General features: G+C 46.5%; 1 protein-coding gene across 1 annotated transcript in view; it reads left to right on the top strand.

Moving 5' to 3' along the window:
* The window catches only part of LOC139760095 (uncharacterized), a 157,837-nt gene extending 138,945 nt beyond the window's left edge, over window positions 1–18,892 (top strand). The window contains 8 exon segments of the mRNA XM_071682919.1: window positions 9,143–9,190; window positions 9,929–10,038; window positions 10,757–10,903; window positions 12,135–12,281; window positions 12,936–13,817; window positions 13,819–14,053; window positions 14,293–14,450; window positions 15,445–18,892. Of these exon segments, the coding sequence (XP_071539020.1) occupies window positions 9,154–9,190; window positions 9,929–10,038; window positions 10,757–10,903; window positions 12,135–12,281; window positions 12,936–13,817; window positions 13,819–14,053; window positions 14,293–14,450; window positions 15,445–15,633 (1,905 nt within the window). The 5' untranslated portion in view covers window positions 9,143–9,153 and the 3' untranslated portion in view covers window positions 15,634–18,892.
* The last annotated feature ends 418 nt before the right edge of the window (window positions 18,893–19,310 follow it).

Consider the following 19,310-nt stretch of genomic DNA (forward strand, 5'->3'; position numbering starts at 1 on the left):
AAGAAAGAAAGAGAGAAAAAGAAGAAGAAAAAGAAAAAAGAGCGAAGAAGATGGAAAACTAGACACTACTTTCACTTCGTTTTTATCACGAATTTCTCATATAGCAAGATCTGCTCTCACTTTTCGACCCGTTTTTCCATCTTGATGATGAACCAAACGGCCCCCTTCTGGGTCAGCTATACATCTCGCTCCCAGAGTCTAGACGGTGATTTCAATACGACAGGTAAATTACCTGTCGGGTGATTGACGGGGGCTTCGCTGGGGTGAAGGGGGGAAAGGAGGAAATGAGGGTTTGGGAAGAGCCTTGTGTGCATGACTGTCATGCCTTGCCATCATCGCATGATGGAAACATCGCCGTGATAGCAGAGACGTACACGAGACACAGACCATGATTGGCGTGACGGTCTGAATCGCACTTTGGTTTGTCACAACCAGGTTGACCCGTTGTGTTATTGTATCATAACCACTTGACCCGTTACCTACAGAAGCCAATGGATAAGGGGTCCTGGGTTAGTATATATATATATATATATATATATATATATATATATATATATATATATATATATACACTGCGCCTCTTGATTTGTCGGTCCTCTCCGGTGGACGTGGCTGGCCGTACTGGGCGCTGCGGAGGCACATAAAAGGGAATCATTAGGCAGAAAGATAAGATAAAGTGAGTGTGTGTGTGTGAGTGTGGGTGTGTGTGTGCGGGTGTGTGTGTGTGTGTGTGTGTGTGTGTGTGCGTGTGCGTGTGTAGGGGTAGGTGTGTGTGTGTGTGTGTGCGTGTGTATGGGTAGGTGTGTGTGTGTGTGTGTGTGTGTGTGTGTGTGTGTGTGTGTGTGTGTGTGTTATTCTGTAGGCGTGTCTGTCATAGTAAAAGTGATTGTACGATCTTTAGCAAGAATAGTAAAAGCTTTAGGAGGTCTTTCTCTTGCGCCACACACACACACACACACACACACACGAGCCATACGTAACATAGCGCTGAAATGAAAGGAAAATGTTATGAGAAACAAGGCGCATTGCGTGGAACGTGGAGAGAGAGAGACACACAGAGAGAGAGAAATGAAAATAGGAATAGAAAGTGTTGAGACTGGAGCCAAGGAAGGTTTACGAGAACGTGTGATGGTTCGAGGAGGGGGAGGGGGGGAGGGAGACGTTAAGATAAGAGATAATAAAGACACAATTACTGAAGACAATGGAAGAGAGGAGGTTAGTGACACCGTGATAACAGGAGGGGAGAGTCTCGTTTCCAGACTCGTGGTACAGGTTATATGGTGTGTGTGTGTGTGTGAGGAGGGAGGGGTTCAGGAGAATGATGATATCAAACAGAGGACACGAATGGATCGTCGTGTTCCAAAAACGATGAAGGATTCGGGTGAATGTAGAAACTGGGAGGCTTATCGAGAGATCATGGAAACAGAATTACGTATGAAAGTACATATGAGAATATATATATCAGATTATATATGAAAGTTTACATAAAAGGATAGAACGTAAGAACCTCTCCCAGACAGATGGACAGACACACTCGTAAATGCACTTAAGATCAACTTCGTCAGAAAACAAGACGAAGAAGAAATGCGACAGGTACAAAGTGTGAGGGAAAGACACTTAAGATTGTGTAAGGAATGAAAGTATGGCAACGTGTGTTACACAAAGGAAATGTAGATGATGCGAGATCTGAGTAACTGGATCGTATCTCAAGATCTGAAGGAATCCAGAAAAAGGTGATGTGATTGCCAAGCGTGAGAGTGAGAGGGAAGTGTATTGATACCAGATTGGTAATAATGAAACGCGCTGGAACGAAAGAAAAAAAAAAAAACACGACAAGGGAAAGGCGAAATTTTCGTCTGTACACGTCGCTTGAAAACTGTATAAGGAACAAGAGGTTAGAAGGTGGTTTGTTTGTGTGCCATGAGGGAGGAATGGAAATTGACTTGTTTGAGTGCCATGGGGAGGGAAGGGAATTAACTTGAGTGCCATGGGGAGGGAAGGCAAATTAACTTCTTTTAGTGCCACTGGGAGAAAATGGAAACTGATTTGTTTGAAAATGATAGTGAGGGAGTGTTGTGTCACAAATGAATTCTGCGGTGTAAGAAGATGAAGATTAAGAAGAGCGAGGAAAAGGAATTGTCAGTATGTGAGGAGATGGTTGTGGTAGGGGTCGTCACGAACACCGTCATCAATAAGTACGACCCTTTGAGCACGACGGTACGACCCTCCGGGTATAATGCCTCAGCCTTTGACCTCCCCGTCAACTGCTGCGCTCAAGGTCACGTCGTCACATCCCCCCCCCCAAAAAAAGGCGTGATCGTTCGCACCTTCGTCCTCCAGAATGACGAGTTCACAGTGGGGAGGTTACAGTAACACCCCCTGCGCTCCAGCGCGCCGCTGGACCTCGATCCAGACTCACAGACGCGGAGATGAACCCCTGACGCACACCTCCCTCCCTCCCACCCACCGCTGGCCACAAGTGATGAGGGTCGGCAGCGGTAGCCAGGATGTCACAGCGCTAGCCAGGATGTCACAGGTCACAACTCGTATCTCCCTGGGGTAAAAGTCGCATCCCACACACACACCACACACACACGCGCGCCTCATCCAGGAGCCAAATTGTTTTATTTAGACATTCACTCGCCAGAAAGCTATATAAATCCACCACTCAAAATTTCCTTCTCAGAAATAGATAAATCTCTTCTCATGGATCGTCTGGAGTTTAAGATGATAATGTCAGATTTGGTCCTTCTTTTTTAACTAATATTTCCAGAGGGATTACTGAATTATTCTTTCAGTAATCATTGTCTTAATCTCTTGAACGAGACATGTGGTATCTTTATATCACTCTGATTCCTTATTTGGCTTGCAAACCTGTCCCCCCCCCCCCACACACACACACACACACTGAAGTAGGTACCTGGCTTAGGCTGTTGTGTGCGCTTGTGTGTAAACAAGCGCACGTACCTACGAGGTTAAATGGCGGGACAACAAGAACGTAAACTTCGCTCTCCATAACGCACAAGAGAACCATACTTGCCCTCTCTCTCCCGTGGCCAATTGTGCTTCATCATAATGCTAGTGGTGGAGCTGAACGTTTCCTACTGTACAGTTAAGGGCTAATGGGAGGAGGAAAGGGAGGGGGGAAAAAAAACCGCTCCACCAGTGGGAGACTGTTGGAGTTATGACACGTTCCCCTTACCTTCGTCTTGCCCCGAGAGATGAATAGTGAAAGACAGGGCCCGTTAGAACAGCTTACCACCACGGGATGTTTAATGATATCTGGAGCTCGATTTGGACGATCCTAGAGCATGCTGGGACCATCCTAGAGCATGCTGGGACCATCCTAGAGCATGCTGGGACCATCCTAGAGCATGTTAGGACCATTATGGACCATGTTGGGACCATCCTAGAGCATGAAGGTGCGATGCTAGAACACAGCGGTACGTCGTTTGAATTCGACAGCAAGACACTTGAATACGACAGCACGACCCTTGAGCAAGGCGGCGCCACCTTTGAGTATGACGCCTGCCTGCCCTTTGACCCCGAGTCTTGTGGCTATCGCACCCAAGGGTCGTTCTGTCTCGCTCGAGGGGTCGGACCACCGTCGTCAAGGGTCGTTCTGAATGGGGCTAGATGCCCTTATACAAATAGAAACATCGAAGCAAACTCTGCTTCATCATTTAGAATGAACTTGTTTCCCTTTCACATTTACGACCCTTGTTTATGGCTGAGTTCCCAGCGGTGGGGCAGCAGCTAGTATGGCAACCAGGTTGCTGTGCCGAATCGACCGACCGGAGCAGCGACGAACGCTGATGGGAAAGGTCGTTGATGAGGATAGTTGCCGGTGCGAATGGTCGTTGGTGCCATTCACCTCCCTACTCAGGTTTCCGCTCCTCTTCATCACTTCTTTGACACGCAGAAAATGCGTGGGTCGTATTGTGTCTTCGGTATCCTTTGGGAGAATATATATATATATATATATATATATATATATATATATATATATATATATATATATATATATATATATATATATATGAATGGCTCAGGCCGGCGTGAAAGTGTTACCGGTATCATACCAGGAGATGTATTTACATACTTGTCTGGAATATGAGGAAGTTTCGTTAACCCAATTGCGTGGCTTGGCTGCCTCGGGGACCTCCTGCCCAACGAAGGTTATGTGGGACGCTCGGCAGCAGGTGTGTAGATGGGACGGATAACAGGAGACCTGATGGAGGTTATCTACCGCCTCGACTGTGGTAGAAAGATGGGTAATAAAGTAGAGGGTTTGCCCTAGGAGGCTACTGGCCGGGTCACATGTCCAGACCACAGGTAGTCAGCTCCTGTGGCAGAGTTAGAATTGATGGAAGGACAGAAGGTGTAGCTGGGAGAGAAGGATAGAACGAGTGGTTGAACGGGAAGGATATTAGGAGTGGTTGAACGATGAGAATAGGAGGGGTTGGGAGGGAAGGTCCTGGTAAGGGATAAAGGTCTAACTAGACACAGATGGTATCATGCCCGTGTTGACGGACGGCGGCTCTTTGGCGCAACCTGACGCAGGAACCAGTTTTTTCGACCTTCCTCCTCACCACGCCCTGGCCCACCCCGCCGCCACACACTGCCCGCAGCTGTCCTGCACTTCCATCTATCTCTCACCGCTCCACCGTCGCCCTAGTCCGTGGTCCGCTGCCTCCCCGTCGTCCCAGTCACTGGTCCGACGCCCTCCTCCTCGCCCCAGCCGGTGGTCTGACGCCTCCCCGTCGCCACAGTCCGTGGTCCGCTGCCTCCCCGTCGTCCCAGTGTGTGGTCCGCCTCCTCACCGCCAAATTCAAAATCGTGCTGCAGAATCATCCACTTCCCCCCTCACTGTCACTAGTCGTCCTTCCTCAACACTATTCACTGTCCTCCTCCTCGATCCACCCCGGACAATATCCACCCCAAGCCATCACCTGTCACCCGACTCCCTCCTCCCCCTCTCTCAGCTCACCACGCCTCCGCTATCATTGCCGCACAGCACGCACGCCAACTCCTCCGCCGCTGGCCCAACACCAGCCAAGGCCCTCGACATCCCCGCCCTGCCCCGACCCGCCCCGTCTCGCCTTCCCCGAAGGGGCAGTAGGGCATTGGGAAGGCCCTGCCCATGTGGGTCTCCAAGGCCACTGCTGCATATCCTTCATGTTTACTTTCGCCAACGTTTAACAAATTCCGTCCGCGTTACCATGAATGGTGATTTAGTCGCACGCGCACAAAACTCATCCCATGAAGGTTTAGTTCGTAAAGCCAACACAGTCATTCTCCTCCCACCAGCTGTCGCTCCTTCGAAGCACTTTCTTGCGCCTATGATGAGTGGCCCTAGTGCCATGTCTCTCAGACGGGTTCTTACACTCTGATCCCCGGCCACACGAGCCATGGTGGCAAACCTCCACAGTAGAGAGTTAAGGAAAATCATTGGTACAACTGGTTATTTGTGACGATACTTCTTCCCTCAACGCTGCCTCCTCCTCCTCCTCCTCCTCCTCCTCACACCATGTGTTCAGTCTGGCCTCCTTCCTGCCTCCCACCACCACCATCACCACAACAACCCCAAAACGCCATCACTGCCAGGCTTCCCTGACACCTACAACAGGCCTCTTGTTCCTTATCTCCCCCTTTAACTAAACCTTCCTCTCCACAGCGTCACCCTCCTCTCCCCAGCCTACTCGTGCTCTCCCCTCTGGCACCATCACGCACCAGATGCCTTGTCGTCACGACCGATTCTAAGAACCAGTAGCCACTGACCTGGCTACACACCCAGGGAAGCCTGGTCGACCAACCCTTACTCCTCATTGCCCCTTACCCTTCCTCATGCCCCGCCCGCCTCAACCCCTTCGCATGCCCACACCTTCCGTGACTGGACTCTGGCCAACACCACCAACAGAGGTCAAAAGATAGGTCAGGTCACAAGCTGCTGTGACTGTTGCACGTTCCGAGTCAACGATTTTTCAGTTGATTCAACTCATTTTTTTTCGAAATTCAGCTTTTCTGATTCCAAGATTCGACGTCTGGATGCCGTACCTCAGTTAGCGTACAGCATCGCCAACATTATCATTATTCCCATGGTTCGACCCACGTCTTTATGCCACAGTTCGGTGTCCCAGATCACCACTTGACCCTTGATGACCCGTGGTGCATGAAGCAACACCTGCCACTTAGGCATCTCGATTCGCTTCTGACACCTCTGAAGCAGTGCGTCCACAACTACCACCGAGTGATTCTAGTCAGTGTTTCGCCCTCAGTTCGACTCACTCTCGAGTCCTGAGGACGTCTTCCCCAACCGTTCACATGCCTTTTTCATCCACCTCAGCCCACGACACATCCATACTCTCAAGTTCACCTTCACAGCCATAATTGCCCTTTTAAACCTACCCTTAGGCCGGGTCCTTAGCCCTCATTTGCTAGAGTTCTCGATCGCCATCGAGGCTCTCCCGCAGCTCCAGGAGTGCCTATCAGTCATAACTCTTGCATTTACAGCTCGCGATTTCAACTCCACAGTCCCACGTTCGATCCCCTAGAAGGCCCTAAGTTCACTGCTCACAGACCAAGTCCCCCTCAACCCCACACATCTCCTGGGCCATTCTGGTAAGTGACTGCTGGTCCAGAACCACTAGCCTTTACAATGACCGACACTGACCTCATGTAATTATAAGAAGTGAGAAATTCACAGCGTGTTACCGCCAGGGTCGCCCCGGCCGACCCACCTGCCTGGGGAATGAGGCATGTGGACGGGCTTCATCTGGCTCCAATCATTTCCTATGACAGCCCCACCCGTCACCATTCTCTTAAGTCTCTCACAACGTCCGTACCTTTTTCTGTATTGCTCTAGCATTCAGTGCCTATCCTCCTGAGCTTCCAAGACTCACAGACAGTTTTCCTAGCTGCCCCAATGGCTTCGAATTCCTTTCTAGGCTACTCAGATTTCACCACTACTCAGCTGCCCCGATGCCAACTCCTCCCTCCTCCTCCTCCCCACACCAAGGTTGCCTCAGATCACAACACTTCATGCTGCCCGAGACTTCAGTGGCTTACCAGGTTTTGCCTCAGGTTCCAGCACCGCTTCTAAGGTCGGTTGTCCAGGCTTTTGAACACCTTTTGAGGGTGTCACAGAGTAGAAACCTCTTCAGGTCGTCCCTTATTTGAACACCCTTTTCTGTGTTGCCTCTTCTCTCAACGCCTGTTTAGGGTGTCTTTCCCTCCAGTATCTGTCTAGGTTGCTTCTCCCTGGGGAACACTTATTCAGGGCGACTTCTTTTTTTTATCTCTCTCTCCGACACCAATGCAGGTTGTCTGCTTGCAACACCTTTCCAGGGCGTCCCTGCTCTCTCAGCGCCCCCCTCTCTCAGGATTGTCCCAGATCTGAATATGTATCTCTACAGGGCGTCCCGGTTTTCATCACTCGAGCCACTTTACTCCGGCTTCACACGTTCTCAGCTGTTCAGCTCGCTTGGACAAGACGATCGAGGCGGAGGACACTATACCAACGCCTCACACGTCTGGTGAAGATATTCACCAAGATATTAGAAAATATATACTTTTGCCGACGTGTTACTCAGGCCATCTTTTATCTTTCATTCTCAGTGTACAAAGTATTAAAGGTATTTCTTAATTTTTCAACAGGTTGTCTATAATCACTGGCATTAAATCGTTCATTCTTATAGCTCATTTCCAGTTATATATTTCATTTCTTTTATATCTTTATAAGGAAGTAGACATTCCTTTATAAAGAGATAAGCATATGGTATTTGGAGTATCAGTATCGGAGGTAACAGTTACCATAAAGTACCATGAACAGACTCTATGTAGCTAATTCACAATTTTGTTCGTTATGGGGAGGGAGTTGAAAATTCATGGGGCCCCATCCCTTGTGTTTAATCACTTGTTTTAGATTATTCATTTGTACTGTACGGGGAGGGAATTCTACTCTCGTGGGGCCTAGATGATGTCACGATCATAATTCTCATAATTCTCAAGAGTTCATGAGTGAAGGGAAGACCCGTGATAATGTCAGGGTTTCCCCTGCAGTCTGGCTGGTGATCTGGCTGGTTTTCTTTGATTCGTTTGACCAGAGACCTTTACAAGGGCGGAGGTGAACGGGAAAGGCTTTATGGTTGAGGGAGCTTGCCTCTATGATCTATTGCTCTGAGACCTTTTGTGTACCAAACACATTAGAATTGCATTCTGATTTCGCATAGATAATCGAATGTAGAGAAAGTGCTGCGCGTCGCTTGCTTATTTACATAGATTTTTACATATTAGATTCTAGTAGGGTATTTTTTTCCTCTCCCTGTTATCAGTATATGCAACAACACACACAGGTGCACTCATTATGTATGGTCAGTATCTATTTGTCACGCGCACTCGATAATGTCTATAAGCGCAGTCTGGTAAACGTCTCCTCCTTCACTTGATGCACAAAAAATGTGTCTTACGAAATTACATGTATAAATTTGCGGTACATTCACTTGAATTTTTATATATAAATGCTGCTATGTTGTGCGGAAGTACGATATATTATGATTAAGATGTACTGTAGTACACAAGTTATATGGACTGTGGAACAAAGAAATATATAACAGTAAATCAACCAAATCTAGATCTCAAAATAGAAAATTATATAGATATTTATACATTAATCACTTTAAAGATTTCATAAAACAAGAAGCATACAACTTATAGCGTAGCTTCTCCCGAAAGCGACATGGCTGACCAGAACAAACATTAAGGGCGTTCGCCGTTAGCAATACCGCATATGTTAGTTCTAATTACTGGTGCTGCTGTTGCGAAAAAAAAAAAAAAACTGTGTACTTTAAGTGATGATTACACGTGTATCTGACGTAGATTGTTGTTAATAAGCGGGGATTAGAGGTGGAAGTCTTTTGAGCTAGGCCGTTGTTTATAACTGTAATTACGGGTTACGCTATTTGAAAACATAATCCATTTACCGGCCTTTATATATATAAATGAGTGGGCGGTTTATAATACGAACACTTTATTATGAAACATTGCATGATTCTTTTAATTTTCAGTCATTATTAAACCATCGGTAAAGATGTGGAAAGACTGATAATGATAGCGTGGCTAATGATATCCTATTCTTTTACAGATACCGAGGCGATGTTGCCGCTCAAGATATATCTTCTGGTGTTATTAGGTAAGAACTCAAGTGACCTGTAAATTGAGGTGGCGACATCGCACAGCCGTACCATCTCACGAGCGTTTCTGGGACAATTCTGAGGATGCTAAAATAAGAACAAGACGAACGTATTGCTGGGAAACTTCATTGAGACAAATCACACTGAAATCTGATGTAGTCCGTCACTTGATATTACCATGAATATTTTGCTCTTTTACATAAGTGTGTTTGCCTGCATGAATGCGTTTGTTTGTGTGCAATTACCTGCTTGTACTGAACGGGGAGGGAGTTTTATACTCATGGGGACCTCATGTGTTGAACGCCAGAGCACACACGCCCAGCCTGTGCTAGTAGTAATGGCACACGCAAATACGGGCTGTTATTAACGAGATAATGCTAACTTTAGTCAAGGTGAATCTGTACACACACCCACTCACCTGGCTCAGGCTAGGATGTGTGTGTGTGTGTGTGTGTGTGTGTGTGTGTATGTGTGAGTAAAAGCATGGTACATACATACAAGGTTAAGGGAGAAAGGGGTAACACTGCAATTCTCTCCCCGTAAAACATAAATAGTAATAGAATGAAGCTGTGGAATTTGAGAGGTATAGATGGCGTGGTGCGGGAGACGTATGGTGTGGGTGAGGAGGAGAAGGAGGCAGATGGTGTAGACTGGAAGAGGTATGACGTAACTGGAGTACACACACGGGAGGGACAGATTACAGTTAGACCCGACCTTAGGTGGCTTCCCTCCTGCAGCAGTGTTGCTGGGCGCGGCCGATGGCCTCATCATTAGCGATGAGGGACCACCTGGATCCAACCCTGGCAAGTCTCCAGTCTACTTCCCTATCCTTCCGGAGGATTTCAAGGTGAGGAACCACTCTCTCTCTTCTCTTGTCTAGTAGGATCGTAAACAGAATGAATATCTATGAACTTTTAACTTTAAGGGGATAAGATAATTCCTTCTTCTTATCCATGATTAACGTTTAATCTTTTCTCAGAGGCTTTGGTGTTCTTTTCGATCGCTGGGGATGACGGATCCCAGACTCCATTATGATTTATACAGGTAAACAAGACGACCAAAACTAGAGTCGGGTTTGTGGTGGGTTTTTCGTCCTAGAAAACAGTATCAAGAGAGATAAGTTATCCTGTCGAGTACTGTTATGTTACCTCCGTCGACTACTGCCTCAGGAGATCAGTCCTTCGGTGATGGACAGGATTTCGTACTTGTTCGGGGGAAAGAACCGTGTATAGTTGCACGTTCTCCTACGCAAGCGTCCTTGAACCGTTGGTTTTTGCGGTACTGACGCGGATGAGCTTTTGAGTGGACGGTGAATTAGCCGGGATGACGGCACAAATCCAATCAAAGACGCGGTCAAGTGCGTCTGCTGTCTGTTCGTCTGTCTGTCTGTCGCCTGAGATGTAACTCCTTATCCAGCAGTGGCTTGGCCAAAAGCTCTTCAACTGTCTATGGGAAAAGTAGCTTCGTTTTCTGGTCAAGGTATACCAATGCGACTCGTGTGTGTATGTGTGTGTGTGTTTGTTTGTGGTTATGAGATAACTCTCCCATCTTGTTACTCGTGGCAGGACTTCGGGATCAAGATAAGCAGAGACCCAGACACGGGTAGAGGAGGGAAGAAGCTGGACATGCCCATCACCACGACCAAACCGACAACCACTACGGACCGCCTCCCCATCAATCCAAATGGGGTCCTCAGCCACGTCGCTCCTGAGGTTAGTGAATCGCCCCCTTCTCCCCCAACTCTTTCTATTTCGTTGATACATTCGTCAGGTTTGTGTATGCCCGGCGCAGGAGGACCGTCATACAGACGACCCTGCGTCGGGATGGGTTCGAGGGGTTTCCATCAGCTTATTCCCTGGACCTCTGAGCCACCCATTGGCAGACCACAGCGATGCATACGCGTCTCTCTGGTCCTGTGTTATAGTGCTATCTGGGCACAGAAGTCCCTTTTCTTTTTAACTTTCTGAATTCGACAGTATGACCCCTTGGGTAAGATACCCTGACTTAAGGCCCTTAAGGGTCAGGTCAGAAAGACCAGCCAGGGCCATCGTACCCTAGGGTGATACCCCTCGTCCTCAAGTGTCGTATTGGAAGTGCTCAAGGCGTTAATCAAGCATTTCCTTCACCTTCGAGTGAGTCCACCCCACTGAGGATGACATCTTTTTCTATCATTCCCCGAACACACACACTATATGATAACATGAGAGCTGGAGGTTGATGATGACATAGGCCATGAGAGCTAGTCGTCTCTTCCAGTGGTGTGAACAAGACGATGCCGACTAATGTAAGATACAAATCGTGACTAACATTACGTCCCCGCGCAAGACAGTAATATCCTGCCGTAGTCAAAGGGATTTTACAACGTCTCCACGTCCTCTTCTGATAGGATATGGCAGTGTTATGGATTCCCTATAAAACCTCTAAGATTGTAGTGCCACTGTCCTCATGTAAGTCACCCTGATTTGGTAGATATGTAGACTATAAGCCAATTATTCATTACAGCGCTCGTAAAACTCAAAAGATATTTATGTACTGTGATTAATGTGGCAGATCCATTTCATTGTGTGACAATACTGAATCGAATCGGTGAACAGCGCTACCAGCCTAAGGTACACATGCAATTCGAAGGTTCCCCTCCAAACTTAGTCTCGTTCCTCAAGGTACCTTGTCGATTTTCTTCAATATTCATCATCTGTTTTGGAAGGTTTGTACACACAGTTCATCCCATCTTAGTATACCTAGGTCCATTCTATAGCCCTGATCTGCTCGCTGTGAAACCATTCCATATTTTCATATCGCCATAGTATGTATAAAAGACCAATGGTTATCAATGATTATCATCTGTTCCTCTTTTCATTCTTGCTGTCGTATCCTCTGAACACATCCAAATATAACCTCACCCATCTGTCCCTCGGCGTCGACGCTCGCTCGCCCCCAACGCAGACGGCAACCAACCCCCCAGGGCCTTCGTACCTGACAGATTCGTACTATTACTTGGACGATCACACGCCGCTGCCGGGGTCTGAGGAGCTGTCACTCGAGGACATCGTCCTCGACCTGCCGGAGTTGGACAGGGAAAGCGAAGACCAGGTAAGCCATTGAGGAAAAACCTTGGGGTGTGCCAGTGCTTCACGGATCGCCATAGATTTCCTTTGAAATCAGAATGAAATTATGTGGATATCTTTTGTTCTTTCTGTAATGTTAACTAATAGACGAGTCTGTTATGATAATGCCTTCTAAGTCAGATGTATTTGTTTGTTTCTTTGTCAGATCAGGACTGTTTTGATATTAGTGTTTGTTATCATTTTATTCATCCAACTTCACTCTTTTCTTAGTATTTGTTATAAGTACAAAATACATCCACTTCAACATCTGTATTGTGTACGAGGCATGATAGGCAGCTACAGCAGTTCTTGTTCTTTATGTTCATCAATAACTTAGGTCATTGTTGAGGTCGTCATAAACACATTCTTTCCTTTTTCCTTCGCAGCGATATACGGTTGTTAATGTTTAGAAACAAATACATTTCGTATAATGTATATTTATCATTAATTTTGCACAAATTCATCGTACAAGAGTAAAATTTAGGAGACGGGGACTCTACGAGTGTAGAACTCCTCCCCTATATAGATTATGTATAGTTAAGTACAAGATGATTACAAATAGGTGATTACACATATATTGTAGTCACATGTAATCAGAATCACCCATGAGTGTTTGCTGAAGACGTTGATGTCCCTGCAGGAGCTACAGATCCTTGGGCCACTGCCTGGCGACTCCTTTGGGAAGAAGATGCCAGCCTTCGCCCTCTTGGATCCCTTATCAGTGCCTCCTTTGAACACGCCTTCTGTTACACCCACCAGCGAACCAGTCACACTCCCACACTCGCTAGCCGCACCCGCACGCACACCCACGAGCCCGCCCGCAACGATACCCACGAGCGCACCAACCGCGCCCACACGCGCACCCACGAGCGAACCCACGAGCTCGCCCGCCACGATACCCACGAGCGCACCAACCGCACCCACACCCGCTACGACCCCACCCACACACACCCCCAGCCGACTTGCACGCCCACCGAGCAAGATCCTTCGAAAGCCAAGCACACCTACTCGAGCCCCAAGCCGGAACGTACGCCCGACAGGAGCCTCCGGTCGCGGCCCGGTCCGCTCCACGACCTATACACCCCGTCGTACGAAGACCCCCACATCTTATAACCCCGCCCGTCGCGTCAGCAGACCGCTCGCCCGTGCCACCACACCCGCCCCATCCTCCACGACCGCCTCCCCCATCGCACACAAACCCTTGAAGCTAAGGCCGGCTTTCACGCCCATCCCCACGTCCGCGCCCAACATCCTCGCCGCCCGCGTTCCCTCAGCAGTCTACGCCAGCGATAAGCCAAGCCGCACCTCCCGCCCCAGCTCCCGCAAACCATCCTCCCAGGTCCCCGCCAGAGTCCCCATCCGCTCCCAACCCAGCAGTGTCTCCGCCCGCCCCGTCACCAGCAGACCCGTCTCCGTAAGGCTCGTCTCCAGACGTCCTAAATTCGAGTCCTCCCGACTGACGGCTAAGAGCAAAACCTCAACGCCGAGGCCGACGCCAACACCCGCATCCGTCTACCACACACCCTACACCTCCCACTACTAACACCAGCAGCAGCAGCAGTAGTAGAGGCTACGGCAGGCGGACGTCAGCGTCCTCGCCTCCCCGTCGGGAGCATGTGAGTTCGAGGGACAGGTTAGATGGGTCACCAGTGTACCGCACCTCCACCAAGGCGTACCGTGCACCGTCCTCGCTGTACCACGTGAGGGGCGCCACTACCACCGTCACCGCCCCGGCTCAACCGGACTTCGTACAGAGTGGTAGGTTCAGGATCTGAGAACTTTTTCTTCTTTATTCCTCTCTAATTGAACTCAAGTTATCAATACTGTCTGTGTAGAAGGATGTCTAAATTTAGCAGTCATTCATTAATATTCAGAAGTCTTTTCGTCACAAGAGAGTTTCCAGAGATAGATGATAAACTCTCGAAGTCATAGGACATTCCTTGGTCAATTTCGGACCTGTTACCACGCCTGAGCCCTCCTCCGCCTCCTCTCACCAGACCCCAACATCTACGTGCCGGTGGAGTACGACGAGGAGGCCATCCCTGGCGAGGCGGGCATCGACTACCCGAACTACCAGGTCGTCCCTGACACCCCCTTCACCTGCGATGCCCAGGAGCACCCAGGTCTCTACGCCGACACTGATGCTCAGTGCCAGGTCAGTGGTAGGGGGGAAATGAGATGAAATCTAGGTCTCCTCGATGGGAGGTATAGAGATATAAGCTCTCCCCAGTAGGGAAAGATTAAGATTAGATGTCAGAGGAGAGGTTGTTAGGGTGATGCTGATTCCCACAAGACGTAAGTAAATGTCTCCCTACAAGAGGAAAAAGCTGAAGGTCAAGACTTGCGGGGAAAAGGGAGGAAGGAAAGGTGGTTGCAGGTTACGGAGAGGATAATGAAGGGTAGAGATTAGCTTTAGGTCGCGCAGGAGGTAATGTGAGGCTGTGTCTCACAGAAAAACCAAAACTAAACCCGTGGATCTTTGATGACCATGAAGCATAGGACGTAATTTATGATACTCAAAGGACTCTGTCGAAGATAGAGAAATATTCTTAATAAATCTTTCAAAACTTGCAAGTGCTGGAGGACAGCAGGAAGCTGAACTGATGCTGTGAGTGGGGAAAAAAGTGGAAAAAAGATCCATGTGGAATAGGTGAGAACCTCGAACACATACTTAGAAAGAATTAAGAATATATATGACTGATAATTATGACGTTCCCTTCCAGTATGTGTTCGAATACCTCAATCTCATTTTTCTTTTTTATTCTTTTCGTTGACATTCTGTACTTCTTTTTTCCACTGTGTCGTTCACCCCTTATACCTCCTCTTCCACTGTCGTTTACCCCTTATACTATCTCATCCACTGTGTCGTTCACCCCTTATACCTTCTCTTCCACTATGTCATTTACCCTCGTGGCTCCTCTTCCACCGTGTCGTTCACCGCTTGTCTCTCGTCTCCCGCTCATTCGATCGCTTCCTCAATGCCTCACTTACCTCCTCTCTCTTCCTCATGTCCTCTCGCCTCTATCCCCGCTCTCACTTTTACCACATCCCTACATCGTCCACACACCCTCCAGTTTCCCTTCAGAACTCTCCCACCCACCTCGTACGTTCCACTGACCTGACCTAACCTGACACTTTCTCCCTCACAGACGTTCCACATCTGCCAGGAGGACGGGCGCCAGAACTCGTTCCTCTGCCCGAACGGCACGGTCTTCAACCAGCAGTACTTCGTCTGCGACTGGTGGTACAACTTCTCGTGCGACCACGCACACAGGTTCTACTCGCTCAACGCCTTCATCTACGAGCTCCCAGAGGCGGGAAAATATGCAAAGAAATAATATATATTGTATAGAATATTAATAATAAAAAATATATATATATGTCTAGGGGGGAAGAAAGAAAGATATAGATGTATTATGTATTTTTCTACTCGGTTATGATAGATTCTAAATCTTGATCATAGACAGCGTCATGCATTGACGAGAAATACGTTGATGCTCGAGATTACAGGGAAACCCAAGTGTACGTCTGTAGTCTGTATACATGGAGAATAATTATTATAGAATCTTGTAAATAGCAGAAGACTCTATATTTTTTATATTGTATATAAAATTCTAGGTTTGATAATTTGCATACGCCCCAGCCAGCCAGCCACGTTAATCTGACAAATATCTTCACAAAGCTTATCTGCAATAGTCTTGACGCAAAACTGCTTCCTGCTTTAGCGTAATTAGATAAACAACTGGGGAAGAAGAAGAAGAAAAAGAGGAGAATCAGTCTTAGATGTGTAAGGGAGAGTCTGCCATATGTGCTTAATTAGATGTATTACGTTATTAAGCTATGGTGCTAGTCAGGTCTGTGGCTTAACGTGGCTCCACCCCAGCAGCAACGGTTGAAGCAGCCGGGAGTGCTTACCTTTTTGTCTTTTACGAGGTCGCAATTTGCTGACTTAACCTCGAAAAGGGTCTTGTCATTGGTTCGTGTTGTACACTGTCCCTTTCTCAGTTTTCATTACTCTTTCGAGCGGTTTCAGTGAGCCGGTTTGATTCGCTTCAACGAGCCTTCGTAGTCGAGAGGAGTAGTTAATTCATTAAGTATCGACGATTCGACCCTTGAATGTGAGGGTGCTAAACCCTTAAGTATGACGGGACGACCCTTTAGTGTAATGGTTTAGCCCTTGACCCGACCTGACCGTTAAGGAACAGGTCAAAGGCCACTCCATCATACCCAAAGGCTCCGTACCATCATCGCTCAAGAGGTTTACAGAAACATAGACACAAATTCCTTTATTTTCCCTCCCCTCACATTAGGCCTTCTTAGTATGCGCCCTGTGGTATCGTCTGGTCCCTTTACAAAAGCATTTTTTTTATATATATATATTCTTAATGTCCTTGTGGTCGCTGGCGGTCATGCACGAGTGGACATAGTTCCCAAAACTTGCGTTGGTCTGAAGAGAGAGAGAGAGAGAGAGAGACCCCCTCCTTCCCTACCCATACTTGGTGACATTGCGTCACGCCTTAATGCGTTTCGCTCCAACTGTAAGGTCATTCTCGTTGATACTGCGTTCTATTCTTTCATTCTCCTTCCTTCATTGTATATAGATCTACTCCACCCTTGTATTTACAGCATTATTTCCTCCCCCTCTCTCCCACGTGTCTCTTCTTTTAGAATAACCTTATACGTAATTCCGAGTCGATGGTAGGTTTGTTTTGGAGTTGGATGATAGGTGTTGTATAGAGTTGCTCTTCCTCGGTGTTTCGTGGTCGCGGTGGTACCTACCTTTCCTTCTCAATCCCCCGACGTTTCTGTCAGAATCGCCTCCCTGAGCTGGGCCTCGAGCAAGCCAACTCGACCAGCCTGGATCCCCATGCTGTACTCACATAACACCTCTTGGACCGATGCCTGGCGTTATATAGCAACAAGACAGCGAGGGTAAACTCGGATTGCATTTTCTCACTTCTCACTCGTGCTTCTAATTCTGTGTTCACGCCTAAGTCCCAGCTCTGTTATCTCTGACGACGATTGTGTCCCCCTGTCAGCGTGTGTTTAGGTCTGTGGCGTATCGTTACACATCGATGTAACTCAAAGTCGGCAGTCTCTTAGCATTTTCAAAAAAAGAAAAAAAAACAAGCAATAATTTGGAGTATTCCTCTTTCGGTTGTGCTGTCCCTTTGTTTTCTAAATAGATTTTAACTTGTTATTATTTATTCGTGGCTCTCTGGGCCATCATATGTATTATTGTTATCATAAGCAGGAAAATCAATACGATAAGTTGATGATCAACGTCCATTATTTTGTAAACAACGGGTGAGCCCTGAAGTCTACAAGCTCCATTTTCCTTTATCCGCTTCTTTGAATCCACGATCACCCGCGTCACTTTTGATAGGCGATTTCATATATGTGCTCTAAAGCTGTCATATTCCTCTTGTATTATGATTTTTTCCCTCGTCTCTCCCCTCCCGTATATGGTGTGGACACAGAGCGAGGTGTAGCCCCTATGATATTGAATGTATATAGTAAAGAACTGTGCATTTACACCCTGTTGTATCGTCCTGTGTACACGATGTATCCACCAATTTTCTATTTGGTCAGTATTCGTCATCACTTTCTTTCCCGACGCCAAGGGCACAGTGGCACGGCCCTTGAGCACGACGCCGATAGAACCCTTGGTCTAAATGGTTTTAAAGGCAAGACCTTGATTTCATCATGCCTAAGGATCGTATCGTCTAGCTCAGGGGTATCGAACCGCTGTGCTTAAGGGATTAGATACCAGTGTCATGTGTATAGAGCCGTAGGTCCGCCATACTAGATACAATGGAGTAACCGGATTCTAGAGGAGAAAAAAAAAAAAAAGCACTTGTAGTAGCACAAAATTATCCGCTTTGTACTTGTGAGGAGCAGAATAACGTAAAGAAGAGCTTGCTTTGAACGAGACGTTTTCTCTCGCTCTTTAGATATTTATGCAAACGGGAAACTTGTGAAAGGTTCTAACATGTGTGAACTACATTTTTGGCAACGTGGCTGGCAAGTTTATTTCATGGTATAACACTGAAGGTTTGTATTAAAGAAAAATGTAAATACTATACCTATTTGTCAACTTTTATGGTCAGAAAATGCCATATTCCTTTACTGTGTGAATCTTCTGTCTTAGATATAATGAGGAAATTGTACTTTTGTTCTTTGATAATATTTTTGGTAATTTATTGCGATTTTTGAATACTGTTGAATCTTGTTGAAAATTATTTATTCTAAATATTTTCTATTTATTTCCTGTATCACATGTTTTATTCATATCGTCCTAAGATCTCCCAGATGAAAATTCTTCAATTACACAGTTCTTATTTATTCTACACTTCAGCTATTGTTGTTCAACGTTTTAATTTATTAATCTTTACATAAACATTGTTTGGACCTATTTTGTTTTTACTGAGATCTATGGTAATACTGTTATATTTTCTTATATATGTATTTTCTAAACACTTATGGCATATACACCCAAGCCCACGACCACATATTGTTCCATTATTTTTTGATAGAACCTACGTCAAATATGATCTTAACATGTGATGTTACGCGAATAAAAAAATGACCACTAAATGTTTGTTTTAGTGTCCCATCAAATTCATATATTTCCTTCAACCTTTTTCTTTGTAAGAATAAAGTTGAAAAAAGAATTACAAATGTATTTTTCTTGCTAAGTTAACAGTCCTCTCCTGCTGTAAGGCAAATGCTACCCAACAGTTTCGTTTTGAAAGCTGAAAATATTTTCTAGTTTCCAAAAATTAAACGTCGAACTTTCAGACTACGTTATCACGTTAGGCGAAGCAGCAAGGAACTGAAGGATTTGTTGCTAACGTAATCTATATTATTTTCTTAAGATTTTCCTTTTTTTATCCACAGCCTAAATCCGACTCGTAATACCTTTTCATGGTAATGTATGCTGGGCTAATATTAATTATCGAATTTCATTTATTGCATTAAATATTTAAGGTGTGGGTTAAGCATTCAATACTTC

This window comes from Panulirus ornatus, chromosome 35 (genome assembly GCF_036320965.1).
Source record: "Panulirus ornatus isolate Po-2019 chromosome 35, ASM3632096v1, whole genome shotgun sequence".
Lineage (NCBI taxonomy): Eukaryota > Metazoa > Arthropoda > Malacostraca > Decapoda > Palinuridae > Panulirus > Panulirus ornatus.